Source organism: Rattus norvegicus, chromosome 10 (genome assembly GCF_036323735.1).
Source record: "Rattus norvegicus strain BN/NHsdMcwi chromosome 10, GRCr8, whole genome shotgun sequence".
Taxonomy (NCBI): domain Eukaryota; kingdom Metazoa; phylum Chordata; class Mammalia; order Rodentia; family Muridae; genus Rattus; species Rattus norvegicus.
The window spans coordinates 19,641,903-19,662,155 of NC_086028.1; the positions used below are offsets into that span (position 1 = coordinate 19,641,903).

The following is a 20,253-nucleotide window of genomic DNA, read 5'->3' on the forward strand; positions in this document are numbered from 1 at the left end:
TCAGTCACAAGCTCGTCTCCTGGGCTCTGAGTTTCTGTTCTCCATGGTCTTCACTATACTTGCAAGCAGAACATTCGGTTGAACACATAAACACTCACACACAGCCCACTCTGAATACCTGTAGACACAACCAGCACACTGTGACATCATGTGTATATACACACAGACACACACAGAGCACACTCTGAAGTCATGGGAATACACATACACAGGCAGGCAGACGGCATACTCCAAAACCATGCATATACACACAGACACACACTGAGAACACTCAAATCTACTGCTGACTTAAACTTAGCTTTGAGAGATATGGCTGGGTTCTGCAAGGAGTCGTTTCTGGGCAAACAGGGCATCCACATGTGGAAGCATGCAAGCACATCGTCACATGCCACCTGGCATAGAGTCAACGAGAACTAGGTCAAGGACCTTAACATAAAAGCTGGAGGTCTGAACTGCTAGAAGAAAAGACCCCAAGTTAGACACTGTTGAGACACTCTGAAAAGCTCATGGGGCAAAGGAGAAAATGTGTTCACTGCATTGTCAACCGGGCACAGTGTGTGCACCTGCAGCCCCAGCTTCTCAGAAGCTGAAGCAGGAGGATGCTGGGAATTTCAAGTCACCTAGCACACAAAGCAAGATCTTGTCTCAAAAGAGCACACAACAGAAACGAAACAAAAGACCCAAGTAATTATCAAGAGTGAGCCTGAGGAAAGGAAGGGGAAGGAATTTAAGTGTTTACAGGATCCAGAGACCATGAGTGAGACACAGTATACTCATAGGCAGTGAAATGGACCGTGGGGAAAAGAACACATTTTAAATGGTAAGAACAGAGAGGTTCTCTGAGCGGGCAGTGAGCACAGTAAGACCCAGATCTGTGGAGACTTGCTTCCACCAGGACAAGCAACGTCATCCCAGGGAAGCTGCAGAGCACTGCGGATTAGGAGGGGAGCCTGAGAGGTGGCAGAAAGAAAAGGCACTACCATATGGCACGATGACGTTAACCCTAACAGAGAGTTATCAACAAACCAAAAGACAAGCGAGTCTACGTCTGCGAATCCAAACAACACCCCCGAGTGGTTTGTAAACAGGCCTCGCTGAAGGTGATTCTGAAATACTTCCTTCAGAAATAGGAAAAGAAGCATGAGAGGCCACAGGCGGCGTGGAGGACTTCTTGTGACTACAATCATAAAATTTACATCCTTAATTATTTTTGAAAGACGTAATTTTATGTGTTCGAGTGCTTTGCCCACGCGGATGCCTGTATTGGTGGAGGCCAGATCGGGGCGCCAGATCCCCTGAAACTGAAGTTACAATTGGTTGTGAGTCACCAGGTGGGCGCTAGAAAAAGAACCCCAAGCCTCTGGAAGAACCAACTGCTCCGTCTCTCTCGCCCCTCTCTTCAGTTACTTTTTAGGTATATTACCGGCACATGTTTGCCAGTACAATAGTATTGGTGAGTTCAAATTGATAAAAACATACAAAAACGATAATGGTACTTTATTTGTGGCAATTCTCTCTAAAAGTCAAATTCAAATGCCCCACAATAATGGGACAGCATTTAAGAGAGAAATGAGTTTTCCAAAGATCCCTTTATTATTTAGGAGGAATGTAAAAAGATATTAACTTTGAACTTTATTAAGCTAAGTGTGTATAATATAATACATAGGCAGCCATTAAAACCCGAATATAAGGTATAACTTTTAAAAGTCATGAAAAGGAAGAAGAAAATGGAAAAATTGGAAACAACCCAAAAGGAGGAGAAAGGACAAAAATCGGAGGGGACGATGGGGGTGGGGATGAATAGTTAAGATGGTTTAAATAAATCCAAACCATTACAATAAAATCTATTAGCCCTTCTCAATGAACACCATTATCAAATGGCTAACAGCCCATAATTCCTTAAGCTCATAACGGACAGAGAAGGTTCAGTATGTACACCATTTCTGATCAATACTGGCCTAGACTCCTAATGTGAGCTATAGGACAGGGAGAAAAAGGATCCAGACTGGACTGAGGAATGAGCCTCTCCACATGTGCAGATGCCATAGCTAAGTTTTGAGGAAGTTCAACCCTCTCTGCAGAGAATCAGCCGTGGAAGGAAGGACTGGGAGCTGCAGGCCGGTGGTTCTTACCTGCCATGAGAAGGAAGGGGAGGAAGTCGGAGTAAAGAGGGTGAGATGTGGTGGGTTTGCAAGACTTCTGAAAACGGGACAGGCTTCAGGCTTCCGCTGTGGATCAGACATGGGGGACTAGAAAACACAGCCTCAAGAACTAGGCTCTGTGTTCTGCTGCCTGCCCCTTGCTGGTTTGTGGGTCTGTGAGAGCAGACACCTTCTAAGTCTGTTTCTAAATATGCTAACTTTGGGTTTCCATTGGAAGAAAGAGGGGGAGGGGAGGAAGAAAGGAGGGAGGGAGGAAGGAAGGGAGAAAGGAGAAAAGGGAGGAGGGGAGAGAGGTAAGGAAGAAGGGAGGGAAGAATGGAGGGAAAAGGAGAATGTATGGGTCTGGAGCTTGGGTCTCTGCAGAGAGGTAAAAGCTGAAGTGATTGGTTTGGATGCACAAAAGGATGGGACCTAGGTGACATGGTAAGGGCATTTGGGGTCTCCAAACAGGGAGCAGCATGATGGTCTGGGAACAGGAAGACTAAGAAGGTAAGCAGTGTGTCCTAGCCTGGATAAGATGGCAGAAGTGACGCTTCCTCTGGGAACCAGAGAAGGAGACAGTCGCAGAGATGGAGACAGTCGCATGGGAAAACCTAGATTCTATCATAAGAGAAGAAAGGGGAAGAGCTTGAAGTCCCACAGTGGAAGAAAAGGGTGCCAGAGAACAGAAGGAAAGAAGGCACCGATGCAGAGAGGACAAGGCCCAAGGCCTCAGCTGCAGCTCAGCAAGGAAAAGAGGAGGCAATGGGAAAGGCTGCATGCATGGAGTGGGGGTCCATGTTCACAGTCTAGACCATGGTATGTCTGAGCAGAAGGCTAGAAAGAAAGAAGGTCACCTAGCCTCAGCCTCAGGCAGCCTGCCAACCCTGTGGGTATCTGGAGAGGGAACTGGGGCACAGCTCAGGGCACTTCTGGTGACCCCATGAAGCCAGCAGTTGGGCCTGGAGAGAGAGAATGTATGCAGCATCCCCAAGTGGGCCCATGGCTACTGGATTCTGCAAAGCCCATGCCTGGGCTTCTGTCAAGGTGCTGCTTAGGACAGGATCATACCTATGTTTGGCTGATGCGCATAGACCCAGGCAAAGGAGCAAAGGGTCAAAGTCCAGGCAGCATCGTTCCTCATCCGTGAGTGAGAACAGAGTCACCCAGCACACGTCGACAGAGCCATGCTTCCCAAGGCAGATCACAGTGATGCTGGCTGGGGTCAGTCTCAGTTCCCAAACCTGTGAGACTCAGGCTAACACCTAACAACCGCAGTGCTTGGCCTTGGGGAGTCCTCAGCATCCCCATAACCTGTCTTGTCGGAGGGCTCCAGTGTACCTAATTTCCTCTACAAAGTGGAGGATTGGACCAGACATTCATTCTGGTCTAGAGAAGGCACTCAGCCAACAGCCCATTCCCTGAGGCCACTGAATGACAGGGGGCGGGGAGGGGAGTGTTAGGGGGAAGGAGTGGTGCTCTGGGAGGCTTCTCATGTTTGGTGTAGAGCAAGTGCTAAGTAATTGAATGAATGAATGAATGAATGAATGAATGAATGAATGAATGAATGAAGTCCCTGTGTCTCTGCTTCAGCCACATTAGGAAACTACACCTAGGAGGTGAAAGAGAGGTTTAGAGACCTGAAGGACTGTACCCAGACTTGTCTCATCACAAGATATTTCACAGATTTTCTTCTGCCCTAAAGATATAATAAACGGCAATTCTAATAACGGAATAACATATTTCTTATTAAGAAAGCAAATGCTCCTTCAGGCAATGCCTACCTCTAAAGCATTTGAGGCGCACCCAGCTACCCTAACGCAGCTCCCCACCCCTGTGAACTGTGTTAGCTTGCTGACCGTCAGCCCTCCGGCATACTGGACCCTTCTTACCCAGAACGTTCATATTCAGTTACAAGGGATTTGCGAGCACAGTTGCTAAATCTCCATGTTACTCCGTAGAGAGCTCCCTCATCTGAGTCATTCTCTGAGGAATTATGAGCCCTGGCATTTGTCAGAGGCAGCCATTTTTGCTCTTGGGTGAGGGGGATTCGCCAGACTTCTAACAAGGAGTTAACAAGAAAAGAAAGCCGCCCACTACTTCATCCTGGAAGAAAGTACATTTCATGTCCTCCATGGCTTTCTCTTAACCGTCTACAGCAGATAGTCTTGTTCTACAAAATGAAGCCAGACAATGGAAGCAGACAAGACCGGTGTCTTATACTTGGCTGTGAGCAGAATATGAAAACGTTTGCCTAGCCTCCGAAGGCCACAATTAGAGAAGCGGTCCTAGGGCCACATCCCAGCACGAGGCAATCCAAATGTTTGCAACTCACGTGTGCATGAGAGAGAATCAATTGTACTTTAAGCCCTGATCCGTTGGCTTTCTCCAGTGGCCCTTGGACTGGATGTGAGAAAAGATGCTGCTATGGCTTGACCGTAGTTTGTATGTGTCCCGCCGGGGTTCACAGGTCGGGAACCTAGTCATCAGTGTGGTGGTGGCGAGAGGTGGTGCAGAAACCTCCAAAGAGGAAGGGACTACCAGAAGTCCTTAGGTCACTGGACTGTGCTTTTAGAAGGGATTCCATAGTTGTCATATGACGACAGGCCTGGTGACTCCTCAGTCACCTAGCTTTCTGCCCGGTTACATGATCCTTCCGTCCTTGAAACCCTTCTGCCACAGTGCTGCAGCGCACAGTAGGGCTTCTCCAGAGCTGGGCTGATGCAGGCACCACTCTGGAACTGGGAGCTTGCCTTGGATATTTTCTTACAGTGAAAAGAACACAGGTCCAAACTAGGAAGGGGTCGGCTGTTCGTCAGAGCTCCCAGCGGCCTCCACGCACCATGACGTCACGACAGCAACCAGGGATGCTTATTCTCCCTCACCGTGCTCCCTCAAAGAGCTCCCAGAATATGGGGCCTTCCTGCTTTTTCTCTGGTGTCCCTGACCTTGCTTCCCTGGGCCTTTTTGTCTTGCCTAGTTTCCTGGGTCCCATTCTCAATTTTATCCCATCCCCTAGGTTGTGTAATAGCTTCAAAGGCAGCTTCAGATGGGTTTGTACAAAAACACAGGATCCATTCTCTGGGGATCCAAATCTCCAAGTATCCCATTCTTGTTGTCTAGAAAGCTGTGCCAAGAAACACGTTAAACTTTGTATACCCCAACACACACACACACAGAGAGAGAGAGAGAGAGAGAGAGAGAGAGAGAGACAGAGACAGAGACAGAGACAGAGACAGAGACAGAGACAGAGACAGAGACAGAGAAACAGAGAGACAGAGAGACTTATTAATTCACACTTATGTGGGATAAGTGAACCATATGACTGGGGTGATGGGCCTGGAGCTAGAGTGAGGTTTAGACGTATTCAAACCCTGACAATCTCATCTCTACACCAGCAGGAGTAAGGATTCCTCCTTCCCTGGTCAAGGCCTGCGTGTTCCAGTGCATGCAGTCATGCGACCCCCGCCTCCACCGCCATTGAGGTTGTCCTGTATCCTGATGGCCAAATTACAGGTGTGAGCACCTGGGATCCCCATTCATGAAAATGAAGTATTCCTAGCACCTCAGCCCCAGCCAGTGATGTTTATTCACCACAAAACCCCCTACCCACTCCCCAAGGTTATTATAGTCCTTACTGCCCCCCTCAACTGAAGAACTGTAGCACTGAAAGCCATCTCGGAGAAGGCCATTTCCCTCCAGGCACTCAAGACAAGATCATGAGAACCCACCCTGCCTGTGTGGACAAACTTACTCCAGCCCTGAGCACACAGATGCCTGAATACCCTTAAGGCGGGGTGGGCACATTTCTAATCCACATTCATCCCGCTTGGAATCACAAGTGAAGAGTGCCTTCTTGTATGTTCATGAGATGATTCTTGACGGAGGCTTTTAGTAGCTTCCAGATAGGGGTTGATCCCTGGGAAGACCAAGGTAAGGCTGGGACCTAGAACCTTGCTCTTTAACCTCCAAGCAGGGGAAAGATGCCTAAGGTAAAACCACCCACCAACCTCCCATGATTTAACCCATTCTATCTAGAAGCCCTCAAAGGAAGAACATGACAGCTGAACGTGTGGAGAGTTCCAGAGACTAGCAGTATGAAAGGCGTGTGTGGCGGCAATACACTACGATAAAAATATCCTTTACATACTAAGAGACTAACCTGCTTTGCCTCACAGCAAATTAATAATGCACACGTTGAGGTCACTTCAGACTTAAAACTGCTACCCTGCTGTGCTATCCGCCTGTTTGTTTGACCTGCTTTTAAGAGAACAATGCAAACAACCAACTTAACTTGCCTTGGATTTGCCACGCAATCAGCTTCTGTTACCTAAGCTAATACATAGCTTTAATCTTAAGCTACTACTCTTCCTAGTCCCTGACCCGGAGAGCGATGCCTGTGTGTACATACGTGTGCTGCCGTAATCACTTGCTCAAAACAGCAAGCACGTCAAAGGTGACCTTATAAAGCAAATATCCACCATAAATGTTGAAAGTGATGCGGATATGGGTTGCTAAATCTGTTTGTCTTATTACATTTGCTTTCCAAGGTACTTCTGGGTCATGGAGTCAGTAAGTTTCATTCCCTATAAAACTCTGTTAAAGGTTTCTATAAGCGTCCTGAACTCCTTCCCCTGTGATGCTTTCTGGGTTGCTTCATAAATACAAAGCAAAATCTCTCTGTTAGGGACTCAGACACAGTGATGGTCAGACATCGGGCAGACACACGACAGACTACAGACAAGCCATAAACCGTGAACTGCAGAAGGCACACAGAGAGCGAAGTGAAGAATTCAAATCTGGGCTCACTCTTGGTCAGCTTAGGCCAGGGGGAAGTGCTTTGATTTCTTTCTTCAGTGAAACACCAATGTATTTCGGTGTTTCTGTACACTGCTGCCTGGTCAGCTCTTCACCCAGCATGCATTGGTATGGTTGTGATGACCTATGCAGCTAGTATATATAAGTGTTCCCTTAGCTCTATGAAACACCCTAACATGTTATTTAACCTGAGAGTGATGTTGTAGGAACCCCAGTTTATAGCTGGTCAGCCAGAAGCACAGCTAAAGCACCCATGGTTGGAGCTGGAACCAGCCTCTAAAGTTAGAACTGAACTTTAGAAACTGAGCCCCTGACCTTTGGGATTGGACTACACTTCCAGGTGCAGTATCAGACTGAGCCAACATTCAATTGGAGGACCTCCCACGGGAAGCCACTGCAGGACTCACACTCCTGTGTAGGAAAGCTCCTCATGTATCTGGTCACAGACGTCTCTGCTGACGACTCTAAGGAACAGAGGACCCAGCTCGTTTTTCTACAGACTTTCCCTTTTTCCTTCCTTCTCCAGCCCACTATGCTGCTCACCCTGAGTTCAAGTCCTCACACCCAGATTGCTGCAACAGCTTCCATTTTCCGTTGCCTTTCTCCCTTATCCGTGCCTCCCACCCAACCTTCTCCACCGTGCTTCTAAAGCATGAACCTAAGCATGTCAGTCTGCTGCTTCAGACCTCCAAAGGACCCCTCTCCCGCCAAATAGGAATTATCACACTGTTTCAATAAGAAAACAACTTAATCGTAACTCCTAACGAAGTTGAATTTCTTTATAGGGGATGACTTACGTGGTTTACCCATGACTGTCAGCACATTTTCCAGGAAGAAAGAACAGCATCTAAGCCAAGTATCTCCTGACAGAAGGACAAAGCCACGCTCCTTGGCTTGCATTTTTTCACAGATCAGATTCCACCCATCTGTCCCATAGCCCTCACAATCTACCGCGACCACCTTACCCACTTGCTACTTGTATCAGCCTGCTCTCCCTCACTGTAACAAACACCTGACCCACTTAGACAGCGAAGAGGTTCATTTTGGCTCTGAGTTGGAGACCATTCACCTGATGCCTAGGGAACAAAGGATTGCCTCTGACCAGGGCCTCACATTCATTTTCACGAGCATTTCCCCAATAGTCTGAGGACTTCCCACTAAGCCTTATCTCTCTAAGGGTCTACTGCTGGACAAAAGTACCACAGGCTGGAGACCAAGCATCCAACACATAGACCTTTGTGGGGGACATTACCCAAATCATAGCGCTGTCCTTTACACACCTGCTATTCACGAACGACAGAATAGGCTACACCGTCTCTCCCACCAACACCCAACTGCATGACCTGGAGCCATGTCCTGTACCTTTCTGGGCTCCGTGTCCTCTTCGGTATACCCAAAATCATGCTGACGGTTTGCAAGTTTGTTATGCCAGGTGGTGTAGAGTCAAAGGCAGAGAAGAGGCTCGAAACATAACAATGTGTAGAAGGAGCAAAGGTAACCAGTGTTTCAATTACATGGGTGTACCGGGAAGGTAGGATTCTCTTTTCTTCCAGTGTCTGCCTTCTCAGATAGCTCTTGGTACTTAAAATATCTCTGTGGAAAGAATCACTGATGTTTTCCAGGTGGGGCATTGCGGCCATCATTGTCTGTCTCTTGTGAGCCATTTGCAAGTATTATGGTTGCCTGCATCATGGGTCATTGTTGATCCCTGGGAAGAATGCCTGGATGACTAGTGGCGTATTTGTGGTAGCCGATCCATCACCATGACTCCCTAATTTCACTACTCCTATTGAAGTGCCTAGCCTCTAAAACCCACTCAGCAAACGTTTAGTATTTCCAAATATCAAAGGAAAGGAGGACTGCGTAAAAGTCTGCGCAGGGCACTATTTATCCTTACAGCAACTTTATTCAACAGTTGACAAAATGCTTCCACATATGCTTGTGAGAAACAGGCTGTTAGCTCCCCCTCCCCACCCCCTCAGCAGCTCGGCAACTCACAAAAACACATAATAAATTAAAGAGATGTAACTGTTAGACAATATCCCTTTGATGACAGTTTTCTCTTCCCTCCTGATATGATGCCAAGTTAATGCTATCATAAAATAATCCCATTTAACTACAATTGTGCGGTTTACGGGAGCCATTACTGTCATCAAAAAAAGTGGAATTATATTCAAACCCCCAAAACAGAGGCTTACATGGAAATAAATGGTATTAACATGCAAACGAATCGCATGCAGGAGAAATGGGAATGGTGCTGTGACTGGCATTCCAGATGATCGCATTTTAATATTTATTCATACATGAACAATGAAAACAAATCATACTGGCAAGTTAAATTCCTATTTGTTTAAGAAGACAGAGGCTTATGCATGGCCCCCGAATACAGACTGCACTGGGCTTGTCTGGGCTTTGTTCAGACAACCCAGTACATCTGTGACCCGGAAGTCAGCTGGTGTGACTATTTTCACAGGAGAAATCTAGGCTTCGGGGAGGTGTGAGAGGAGAGGCCAGGGAGGTGAGACATGGGCAGAATGAAGCAAGATACAGAATTAAAAAGCCAAGGGAGCTCTGAGAACCCCATACCTGGGTCCAGCTCAGTGATCCTGAAAGCTACCACAGGAAGGGTGGGAGTGTTCAGCTCAGGGACATGAGCTAGACCGGAGGTGCTGACTGGAGCTACGCGCCAATCTCCTGCAGCCCATAGGAATGAGTGGCGCCAATGCAGTCCAACAACACCATCTCCACCACGGCAGTCTTTCTAGGCGCCTGAGTGAGCTGTGGGAGAAGGGCTGACATTTGCAGATGCTGCAGCTCCCTGAAGAACACACACAGTGTGTTTCTCTTCCCAAGGAGCTACTCTGGCAGCTTTTTTGATCCGTCCCTTGGGAATGAGGATAAAGTCATGGTTGCCTGCCAGGTTTTATCAATAGCAAGGATGGCTTCCCAAACCCTCCCAACACCCTCCTGCGCTTTACTGATTTCTTATTCAGCAATAAAGAAAAATGGCATTGTGTCCACTTGCAGGAAAGACATGCATCTAAAGATTGTTGTGTTAAGTGAAATAAACCAGACTTAAAAATACAAATATCACCTGTTCTCTCTCATATGCAAAATCTACTACACACACACACACACACACACACACAATGTGAAAATACATTGTAACTATGAGGGGGAAGGAGTCTAAAGAGAAGGATGAGGGAGAAACTAGAGAGGGTAATTGGAGAGGAGACAAAATATCTTAATCTTTTTCCTCGTATGTAGAATCTAGCTTATACATACACAGATATATGTACAACCTATATAACTTAATTAGGGTGTCTATTGCTATGATGAAACACCATGACCAAAAGCAATTTGGGGAGGAGTTCATTTCATTTTACAACTCACACACACTCCATGTCTGAGGGAAGTCAGAGCAGGAATTCAGCGGAGGAACCTGGAGGCAGGAACTGAAGCAGAGGCCATGGTGAAATGCAAGTTTACTGGCTTAGCCTCCTGGCTTGCTTAGCCTGCTCTCTTACAGCACCCAATACCACCAACCAATGATTAGCACTGATGATAGTGAGCTAGGCCTCCCATATCAAGCATCAATCTAGGAAGTGCCCCCACAGGTTTGCCCGCAAGGCAGGCTGGTAAGGGCACCTTCTCAGTTGAGGTCTCCTCAAATGCCTCTTGCTTGTGTTAAGTTGACATGCAATGGGCCACCACACTGTGTGTGTCTGCACGATGCAAAGACAGAAGGGACACTGCTGAAGGAAGAAGGGAAGCAATGGGGTATGGTAGTAAAGGTGTGTACAAGCAAGATTCAATGATACATGTGTGCAAATATCATAATGAACACCATTATAATGAATAGTAAGTAAAAAAATTAAAGGAAAGAAAAAAGATGTTTGAGCAAAGATATGAAAGAGGGTGAGAAAGTCAGCAAGCAAACACATACCTGGAAACAGCTCAGAGAGACTGAGCCAGGACCACACACCCATCAAAGTTCAGTATGGTACATGGGCATAACAGATGAGATCCTAAAAGGAATTTTTGCCATCCCTGCCTGACAGGAAGTGCTTCACAGATGGGAATAACCATACATCCCTACTCTGTGACACCTACAATGTAAGTGTCCCTCTGTCCTCCAGCTCATTAGTGAAGCTTACACAGCAGCCCTGTGTGGCAGGTACCGTGACTGTGAAGTTACACTTGAGGGAACTGAGGGATCTTTCAGATTAAGTAATTTTTTTTCAAGGCCAAAACTACCTGGAAGTGGCAATGGTTGGATCCCCACTCGGGATTCAAACTCAAGCAATGGGGCTCTGAAGACTGTACACGGGGATGGGGCTGGAGAAGGAGATGAGCTTTCGGAAGGCAGCTGTAGATAGGAGAATGGGTTCGCATGGAAGGAAGAAGCAGGAGTGTAAGGTGTATAGGGAGCAAGATATAATGAAAGCACGGGTCACACTGACACAGGAGTCAAAGGGGCCCAACCACTCTTCAGGAAAATTAGTGCGCCTAAGTTAGGGTTCACCCACACTATCCAGCAGCAGACCAAGGCGAGTTCATGGTCTTGGCAAAGTCTCCACATTGTGGTCCTCAAACAAACAAACAAAAACAAAACAGTGATGGTTTGTATATGCTTGGCCCAGGGAGTGGCACTGTTAGGAGGTGTGGCCTTCTTGGAGTAGGTATGGTCTTTAATACCCTTGTTTTAGCTGCCTGGAAGTCAGCATTCTGCTAGCAGCCTTCAGATGAAGAGGTAAAACTTTTAGCTCGGCCTGCACCATGCCTGCCTGGATGCTGCCATGTTCCCAGCTTGATGATAATGGACTGAATCTCTGAACCTCTACGCCAACCCCAAATAAATGTTGTCATTTATAAGACTTGCAAATGGTCATGGTGTCTGTTCACAGCAGTAAAACCCTATCTAAGATACAAACAAACAAAAACAACTTAGACACAAAGTAAAAAGCATTCCAACTCCCAGAAAATAAATGTTTAAAAATGGCATGAACTGGATGCCAAATTTTAAGTGTATGAAGACACCAGAACTACTTTCTCATTTAAATCTGTTCATAGTTTCTGAAACAGGAAGTGTCCTAGTTTGCTTTCTGTTGCTAATAAAACATTGATCGAAAGCAACTTGGAGAGGAAGGGCTCCATTTGCCTTACAAATGTGACAAATTTGTCCACATCACAGGGAAGTCAAAGCAGGAATTCAAGCAGTTACCTGGAGGCAGGCACTGACGTAGAGACCATAAAAGAGTTTTCCATGGTTTGTTCAATTTGCTTTCAATTTGCTACTTGCTTGAGGATGGTGCTGCCCACAGTGGGCTAAGTCCTCCCATCTCAATCATTAATCAAGAAAAATGCCCACCCTCCCCAACAAGATCATGTGCCAATCTGATGGAAGAAATTCTTCAATTGAAGTTCTCTCTTCCCAAGTGACTCCAGATTATGTCAAGTTGACAAAAACTAACCGCATAAGCTAGACTTTCCGTATCTCCTAGTTGTCAGCATGGCCAAATCCTTGCCGCCTCTCCAAGTACCACATGCATGGAATACCACAGGGAACATTTTTTTTTCTGAATAATCTCATTTCCTCATTGAAACACTAGAATATGGGTCTCTGCTTATAGATAAGAAAACTGAAGCTAGGAGACTCTGGGTCCCTTCCTCAAGCACATGCTTCCTGTGACAGAAATGCTCCCTGGGTCTATGTACATAATCATGTGCTCAAGACTGTCATACCCACCGTCTCCTGAGTTCTACCAGCACTTGGATCCGTGAGGAGAAGAATGAATGGGACCAAAGGCTGTTGCAGCTTCAAGCTCTAGGTCTCCTCTCCTTGAGGCCTATCCTCTGCCTAGGCTCTGCAGACTCATTGATCAGTGCCTGGCCAGTGTCCATTATAGAAATGGGGAATGCAACCTATTTCCGAATCCATGTAAAGCCATAGCTCAGAAACCAATAAGGAAATGATGCATAGCTCACAGATCAATACAGTATTTGAGCCTCAGAGTTAGATGCTGAAAGGGACCTTGTCAAGTAGGTCAACAGTTGGAGGACAGTCCTCCCATTGCTTCTGAATGTGTTTCACTTGTGGTTTATCACACCTGAGGAGTCAGTCAGTCTACAAATGTCTGGTGGACATCAGTCATGTGTATGGCCCCTAGGGATCTGTTGGACATATGAGCCATAATATAGGGATTTTTCATATTTGATCGATGACTCCATGTAGCAGGAGCAAGGACCTGTTCTGACAGCTTCCATTATAGCTGTGGCTCAGATTTGTGTGTAGCCAGAGACACCTGCCCCGGACACTGAACTTGGCAGCTGGTGACTCAACGAGAGTACAAGAAACTCGTTTCCTTTGGCTCTTGATAGAAAGGAATCATCTCTACCAATGTAGATGTAGTAAACTAAAACTCCACTTATCAACTACCTCTCTTCTGCCCATATCCAGTCAAATCCTGTGTGTTGATACAGGAGAATCTTCACCCTCTCGAGTGTTCATGAGCAGGACGCACAAAGAAAAATGGCAGGGGAACAAATACTGGAAGCTAGATCAGCAATTATACACACGGGACAGAAGAACAAAGACATATCTGGAAACCACACTGCCAGACACAATGAACCCCCAAAGCAATAATTATGTGACTCCTCTCCAGATGGTTTTAGAAGTCAAAGCACTGACATTCTGCTTCCTAGTTTCCAAGTAATATGTCCCTGCTTGTGGGAAAGCACCACAACCCCTCAGTGCCCTTACAAACTCAGGAGAAACGGACCATTCCTAAAGCCTTTGCAGTAAACAGGACATACAGCAGCCAGCAGCTAGAGTTGTGAGGCTGCAGGTGCTCTGTAGGTCAATGTGCACTTTCATTCAGAGGAAATATTTGAGAGTATTTCTTTGTTGCCATAAAGACATCATCTCTTGTCTGTGTTAGTGATCTCGCATGTGCTTGAAAGGCAAGAGATGCCAGCCCAATGCCCAGGAAACCAGAAGCCACTGGGTACCAAAAATCACCCTGAAGGGTTAGAAGTTCTACAAGATGAGGTGCTTAGAGGCAGAGAAAAAAAGAAAATAAGCAGATTTACTCTGTTCGAGAGCATGGGAGAGATATCTGAAAGTGAAAAGGCAAGAAGGAAATAAAGAGAGACAGAGGGAGAAAGAAAAGAAGATGATACCAAAAGGAAGAAGAGACGGTGAATCAAAGGGTAGGATCTATTCCTGCAGACCAAATGTTCTCTCTCAAAAGAAGAGATGAGAAATCCTGACCCGACCTGTGCATCTGGAACTACAAAGTCCGATTCCTTGCATTCCAAGAAAGTCAACTCTTACAAAGACGGAAATCCACGTCTGGTTCACAAATAATTTGAAAAACAACAACAACAAAACATGTCAAGCAAATTTGCAAGAGTAATCCCCAAGATTTAACTAGCTGGCAAGCTGAAGAATTTGAAACCAATATTTCACTTTTTAAATAAACTAAGGCATCCAGGGTTGGGGTGTCATCCTATTCTTTACCCGAAACGTTCAGCCTTTTAGGGAAATTCCCAAGGAGACACCTTGTTGAGAGTGAAACCTGTGCCACCACGATCAGGTGACAGATGGAGATTTCAGCTGTCTTTGGTAAGGCATCTTTTCCGCCAAAGTCTAGACTGTTAAGTAACTGGCCTTGTCCACAGCACACAAGAGCACAGATACACCATTCACGAAGTCCCACAGTCTTGCCGTCTGATTAAGATCTTAGCACATGACCTAAGACTGTTCTGCACATAAAGTTTTGCTAGAATGACAAGGAAGCAAAAGCAGTTTCAGCTGATAGAATACGAAGTCCCCCCTCCCCCCACACACACATATACCGGGAAAAAAGACTCAGAAATGACCAGCAAAATGAAAGCAGAGACCAGATCCAGACGGGGTGGGTATGTTCTATGACGATACCTGGACACAGCCACACCCGGGCCCCATCTACTCCCTGGGTTTTTCAATATTATGAACTAAAATGAAGCCATGTTTCTCTTTTAAGTCAATGTCAGTTAAGTAGTCTTCATTCATGATAATAAGCGTCTAGAACAGAATAACGCTGCGACCCTTTAATACAGTTCCTCCTGTTAGGGTGACCCCCCTCTCAACTATACAATTATTTTTCTTGCTACTTCACAACTGTAATTTTGCTGTTGCTATGAATCATAACATAAATATCTATGTTTTCCACTGGTCTTAGACAACCCCTGTGAAAGAGATGTTTGGCCCTCCCCACACAAAGGAGTCATGACCCACAGGTTGAAAACTGCTGGTCTAGACACCATAACCCTTGAAGATCAACTAATCCAGTGCACATTTAATCAATACTACCTAACTTCACCATATAGTTAGATAAACATAATACATTTGGATATCTCCATCCTCAGTGGCATTCAGGAACACAGCCAAGCTCTGATCCTCAGCATCAAAGTCCCATAAGGTTCCCTGACACATAATCACGAGTGTCGGCTGTGGTAACCTTCAGAGTAGACAGCAGAGCCTCAGAAACCAGTTCGTCTACCACCACAGCCTACAAGAGCCACACTAATGGCAAATCTCTTGAGCCCCGCTCTTCCCCAGTCAGCCTCTCCAACACTGAACACAGACTTCTAGAAATCTTCCTTAAATAATCTTAACTTAAAGGAAGAATGTTAAAAACAAAATAGTCTCAAATCACATAGGTCACAGTCACTGGTGAAATATCACTGTCCTTCTGTCTTTTCCAAAAGAGCTTAGAGAACCAAATTACTATATATTCCTGACCTCTGGACTAGATTTGAATTTTCAAGGTTTCTTTTTTTAAATCAAAATCTAGCTATATTTTTTTCCTGTCTCTCTTTGTTTTGTCTTGCTTGTAGTACTAGGGATAAAGCCACATAGATGGTCTGCAAGCCCTCTACGACCAAGCCAGATCTCCAATCTTGGTGTAAATGCTTTTGAAAAAAAAAATTCTATTTTCAATAAGAGAAAAAATCTCCTACAGTTAAAAATATTATCGTGTTGTGTTGTATTGATTGCAGCGCTAATCAATCGCTCTCGGACAATACTCACTGTGAGAATAATCTCCTGGACCGGACAATGAACTTGAACACGTATTCCAAAGCCTTGAGAGTTCTGAGGATGGGCTCACACTGCTCGCCCCTACTGGAGGTATCCAAGTAAGTCTTCAGCACCGTCATTAATTTCCTGAACAAGGGATAATATTTTCAAAATACATCTCTTTCTAATCCACGGCATGGTAATTCGTTTGCTCGGGAAATTATAAGGCATTCATCCAAAGGTTAAAGGTGGTGGTGCAGCAAAGCTCACGACTCATTTGCAAGCACAAAAATAACTGCTTTGAAATATATTTATTACAGGGGATGAATAAGTATTTCCTGCCCATGAAAAAGCCAGCCTTAAAGTGTGGAAGGAAAAAATAATCTTTTGATGAGGAAAAAAAAAAAACTAGGCATAATCAGGAATGAGTAAGTACGGTGGTAATAATGTCTTTTTCAAGTTCTTCTATATAGACATGTCACTGTTAGTTATCATGGAGAGCCTCTGCTTAGAAATTTTCCACGGTTATTCATCACCGGTAGGTCAGACTTTGGAATGCTTGGCCCACCTTTCTTCATAAACTGGCTGCCACCAAATTTTCCTGTGGGTTTCCATCTTTGATCCTGGCTGGGTCTACTACATCCAATCAACACTGAGCTTCCGAGCATGCGCACTGGTGCTCACAGGTAACTACTTGATAAACACCAGTTGACTTGCTGAATGATCTATTAAACTACTTGTTTATTTGCCACAGTAAATTATTCACCCAATCTCTGGGGGGTTTTTTGGTTATTTTTAGGATATGTGAATCATCTAATCCTTGCTTGGGTGATTAGAAAAGGGAGAGTTCACACGGACTAGTGTCAATGGGAAATGCTCCAATTCCGCATGCCCCGTGTATCTTACCAGGACAAACACAGGTGTATAGGAAATCCTTGTACACACAGTTACTTACTTGTAGGCCAAGGTAGCACTGAAATGCTGTTGGATGTAAGCCTCCAACACGGTGTTAAAATGCTGGAATTTCCGGTCTGCAATGAGTCCTATTATGTAGATCTGAGGAAGAGTCAGAATTATTGGGGGTGCTCCGGGAGGGTACCCAGAGCCTGCTCACCTGGTATAACTGAACCCTTGTCACAATTCTTTCCCCAGGAGTTAATCCCTCTAATGAACAATTAATCCTTTTCACTAATACATTGTCTCTACCAAAAAAAAAAAAAAAAAAGGAATAATTCAAAAAGTATGCTTTGAGGTATTAGAAGCTAAAAGGATTTCCTACTCAACTAAGAGAAACCTCAGATTGTCATTCGACTGCCTCCTTTGTTGCAGGACTTCCAGAGTCAATTATATGCTTCTGTGCCTTATGAGTCTCCAGGAGACTCATGCAACATTCAACCCTTCCATCGTTAATTTAATCAAAGGACCTTTAGTCATGAAACAACCTTCTTGTAAGGCTAGCATTCTAGGGGACCTTCCTGAATTGCACCTGAGAAAGCCCATTTATCTCCAAGCATCCTCTTCCAGAATGCAAACATCCATGACACAGGGGTATTGCACGCATCAAGAGTTTGCTGGTCCCAGACAACCCTAACAGTCTTTCTTTCCTCTAAATTATAGTAAACGTAATAAGTAATTCATTGATTGACAGTGATGGGAGGTGAAACCCAGAGCCTCTACATGCTGGTAAGTGTTCTAATACAGGGCTATACTTCCAGCCCCAGATGGTTCCCATAATTCTTTTCACATAGCATGGAGAAAAATGGAATTGCAAACGAGAGATAAGCGCTCGCTCCCCTATGGGGAATCTGGATGGCAGTCCACTGTGAAAAGTTCACTGGGAAGGGCGAAATGACCCTGGTTAATTATATGGCATCAAGAAGAGATGGTAAGACAGATGGGGTAACATCTGGGCGCTTTATAACCTGGCCTCAGATAGCTCCTGGAAATCCTGGAAAGCCAAGGTAGTCATTTAACACTCCCCAGTCCCGTGCACTGTCAATCAGACATCAAAAATCTGACAACAACACTTAACCCCCCACACCCACCCAGGTCACCCGCCCAGCCTCAGACTCTCAAATGAACTGGAAACACTGAAACAGCTCCTCGGTCTGCTTGTCAAAACTTCTAAAACCTCACAATATTCGTGGGAAGAACCACAGGGCCAACATGTTTCTGTTTTCTCACAGTGAGACAAACATTCAAACCGGATGTTACCAAACGGTTGTCCCCACACTCTTACCAAAGCATCAAAGACGAGGATGTCATACTCGTTACTCTGAGCATGCTCCATCATGATGTTGAAGAGGGCATCCAGAGTGTCCTGGAGGAACTGGATAAAGAAGGACGGTTGCATTCAGAAAGAGGGCAGACAGCCCACAAATCTCATCCTTGTGTGTCTTTCCAAGAGAACACATCCGCTGAGCCACATTCAAGGGGCTCAGAAAAGCCTCGCGAACAAGCCACAGGACTTGGGATCACATGACCCCATACAGGTGGCACATATACACATATTATGACATTTCCCATGACAAGATCCTGCACCATACAGAAGAGCAAATCACTTCCATGTGCAGCAAGAAGGAGGCTCTTACGAACATGGCATTAAATACAGTAACTCGGACATACAGTTACTCTGTATTCATGAGCTGAAAGAGCAAGGGAAAACATCAACCAAACGCCACCCAATCAATGATCATGGTGCTTAGCATAATGGCCTCTCCCCTGATGGAGGCATATGAGGAACCCTCCACAAACCAACCAAGGTCTGGCACCTTCATTACTGTAAGCTAGACGGGGTGCACATGTATAAGAATTCTTTGAGATGCACTTGGCAGTTCTCCTTACCTATAATACAGGCATATATATATGTATGTATTACCTATAATACAGGCATATATACATAAGTATGTATATATGGTATATATGTATACATATAGGTATATATATATATATTATGTATATAACATATAGTAATATTGTATGTACATAATAACAAAATTCAGTAACCAAATGTTTTTAAAGAAGAAAATAATAGACAACAAGAAGACAATGCAATCTCATTTTCCCCAGCTTATTTCTCTAGGCTGCCCAAAGACAACAGATCTGGGGGAATTCCCTTGCCATCCTAAATTAGGTAGATTGGTCAATGGTGTATATTTAAGGCATCGATTAGGAAATTCTGCCACTGTTTCTCCAGGTTTGGGCAATTAAATAAAATGTGATTCCCTCTACCCTCCTAAGGATCAGTTAACACAACCCCCATGGTCCCTCAAGACCCAAAGTGACCATACAAAGATGTTCGATCTCTGCTTTCTACCTATTCCAAGCTCTTGATGGAAACACCATCACCGGGACCACTGGGAAACTCATTTCAATCCCTAACGCTGCAGAAGAGAGCTGGTTTAATTAGGCCTGTTGTTCAGATATTACCGTCTCTGCTGCCACTGGCATTTGCAGTGTTTTTTATTTGCTTTACTTAAGATGCAAGCCCCCGGTGTCTTTCTCTTTCTCATCTTTAATATATGCTTCCCAGCAGCACAAACTAAATATTTTTTTGTCTTTCTACCAATATACATATTAAGAGACTAGACTGCTGCTATATTATTCTGCGTGACAGTGTGTAACAGCAAGAATATTAGTTAATGTATATCGAATCTCCTATGTTTTCATATGCTGTAGCTCACCTATTATTATGTGTAAGAGACTGCTGAGTAATTTTTAAATGTTATCACTTCACAGGCTCACAACAATCCCGAGAAATGTGTCTTAGTCATAATATTATGACGTAAAGCATGGGAGTTGAGATCTACACCCAAGTTGCTTTCTTTCCAGGGCCTAACTCAGCCAGTGCTTTGATGCCCAACGTTCAGTGCCTGCCTGGATTTCCCAACGGAGATTCCTCATGGTGGGTTGGGGGTCGCATGTTGTCATCAGCGGACACGTCATCTGACTCCATCAAAATGTTGTGTCACCCATTACAGTTCAGACACGGGTGGATGAATCCAAGCAAAGTCCCACTGACCTTCACTACTTCCTCTCCGTCCACAATCTTCAGCTTCTCTAGATTCTCCTGGAGTAGTTGCGGCCTCATACGCCACTTCAGCAAACCAAGCAAACCCACTAAGAGAAGAATCCAGAGAGAAGCTCGTCATTGCTGACTAAACCCATCCACACCCGCCCGCCCCCAGGTCTCCTGCTCCCGTGCATGAACACCACAGGCCCGACTCTCAA

At 45.1% G+C, this 20,253-nt stretch overlaps 1 protein-coding gene across 5 annotated transcripts in view; it reads right to left on the reverse strand.

The window, feature by feature from the left end:
* The window catches only part of Dock2 (dedicator of cytokinesis 2), a 417,576-nt gene that overhangs the window by 310,491 nt on the left and 86,832 nt on the right, over window positions 1–20,253 (reverse strand). For all 5 annotated transcript variants that reach the window (XR_010055204.1, NM_001419946.1, XM_039087140.2 and 2 more), the window contains exons 19-22: window positions 20,045–20,142; window positions 18,263–18,352; window positions 16,979–17,079; window positions 16,036–16,170 (exon numbers count right to left, since the gene is read on the reverse strand). Coding sequence is in view for 4 of the 5 variants with exons in the window: in NM_001419946.1 (NP_001406875.1) it covers window positions 16,036–16,170; window positions 16,979–17,079; window positions 18,263–18,352; window positions 20,045–20,142 (424 nt within the window). In the remaining variant the exon portion in view is untranslated. The remainder of the gene's footprint in view (window positions 1–16,035; window positions 16,171–16,978; window positions 17,080–18,262; window positions 18,353–20,044; window positions 20,143–20,253) is intronic.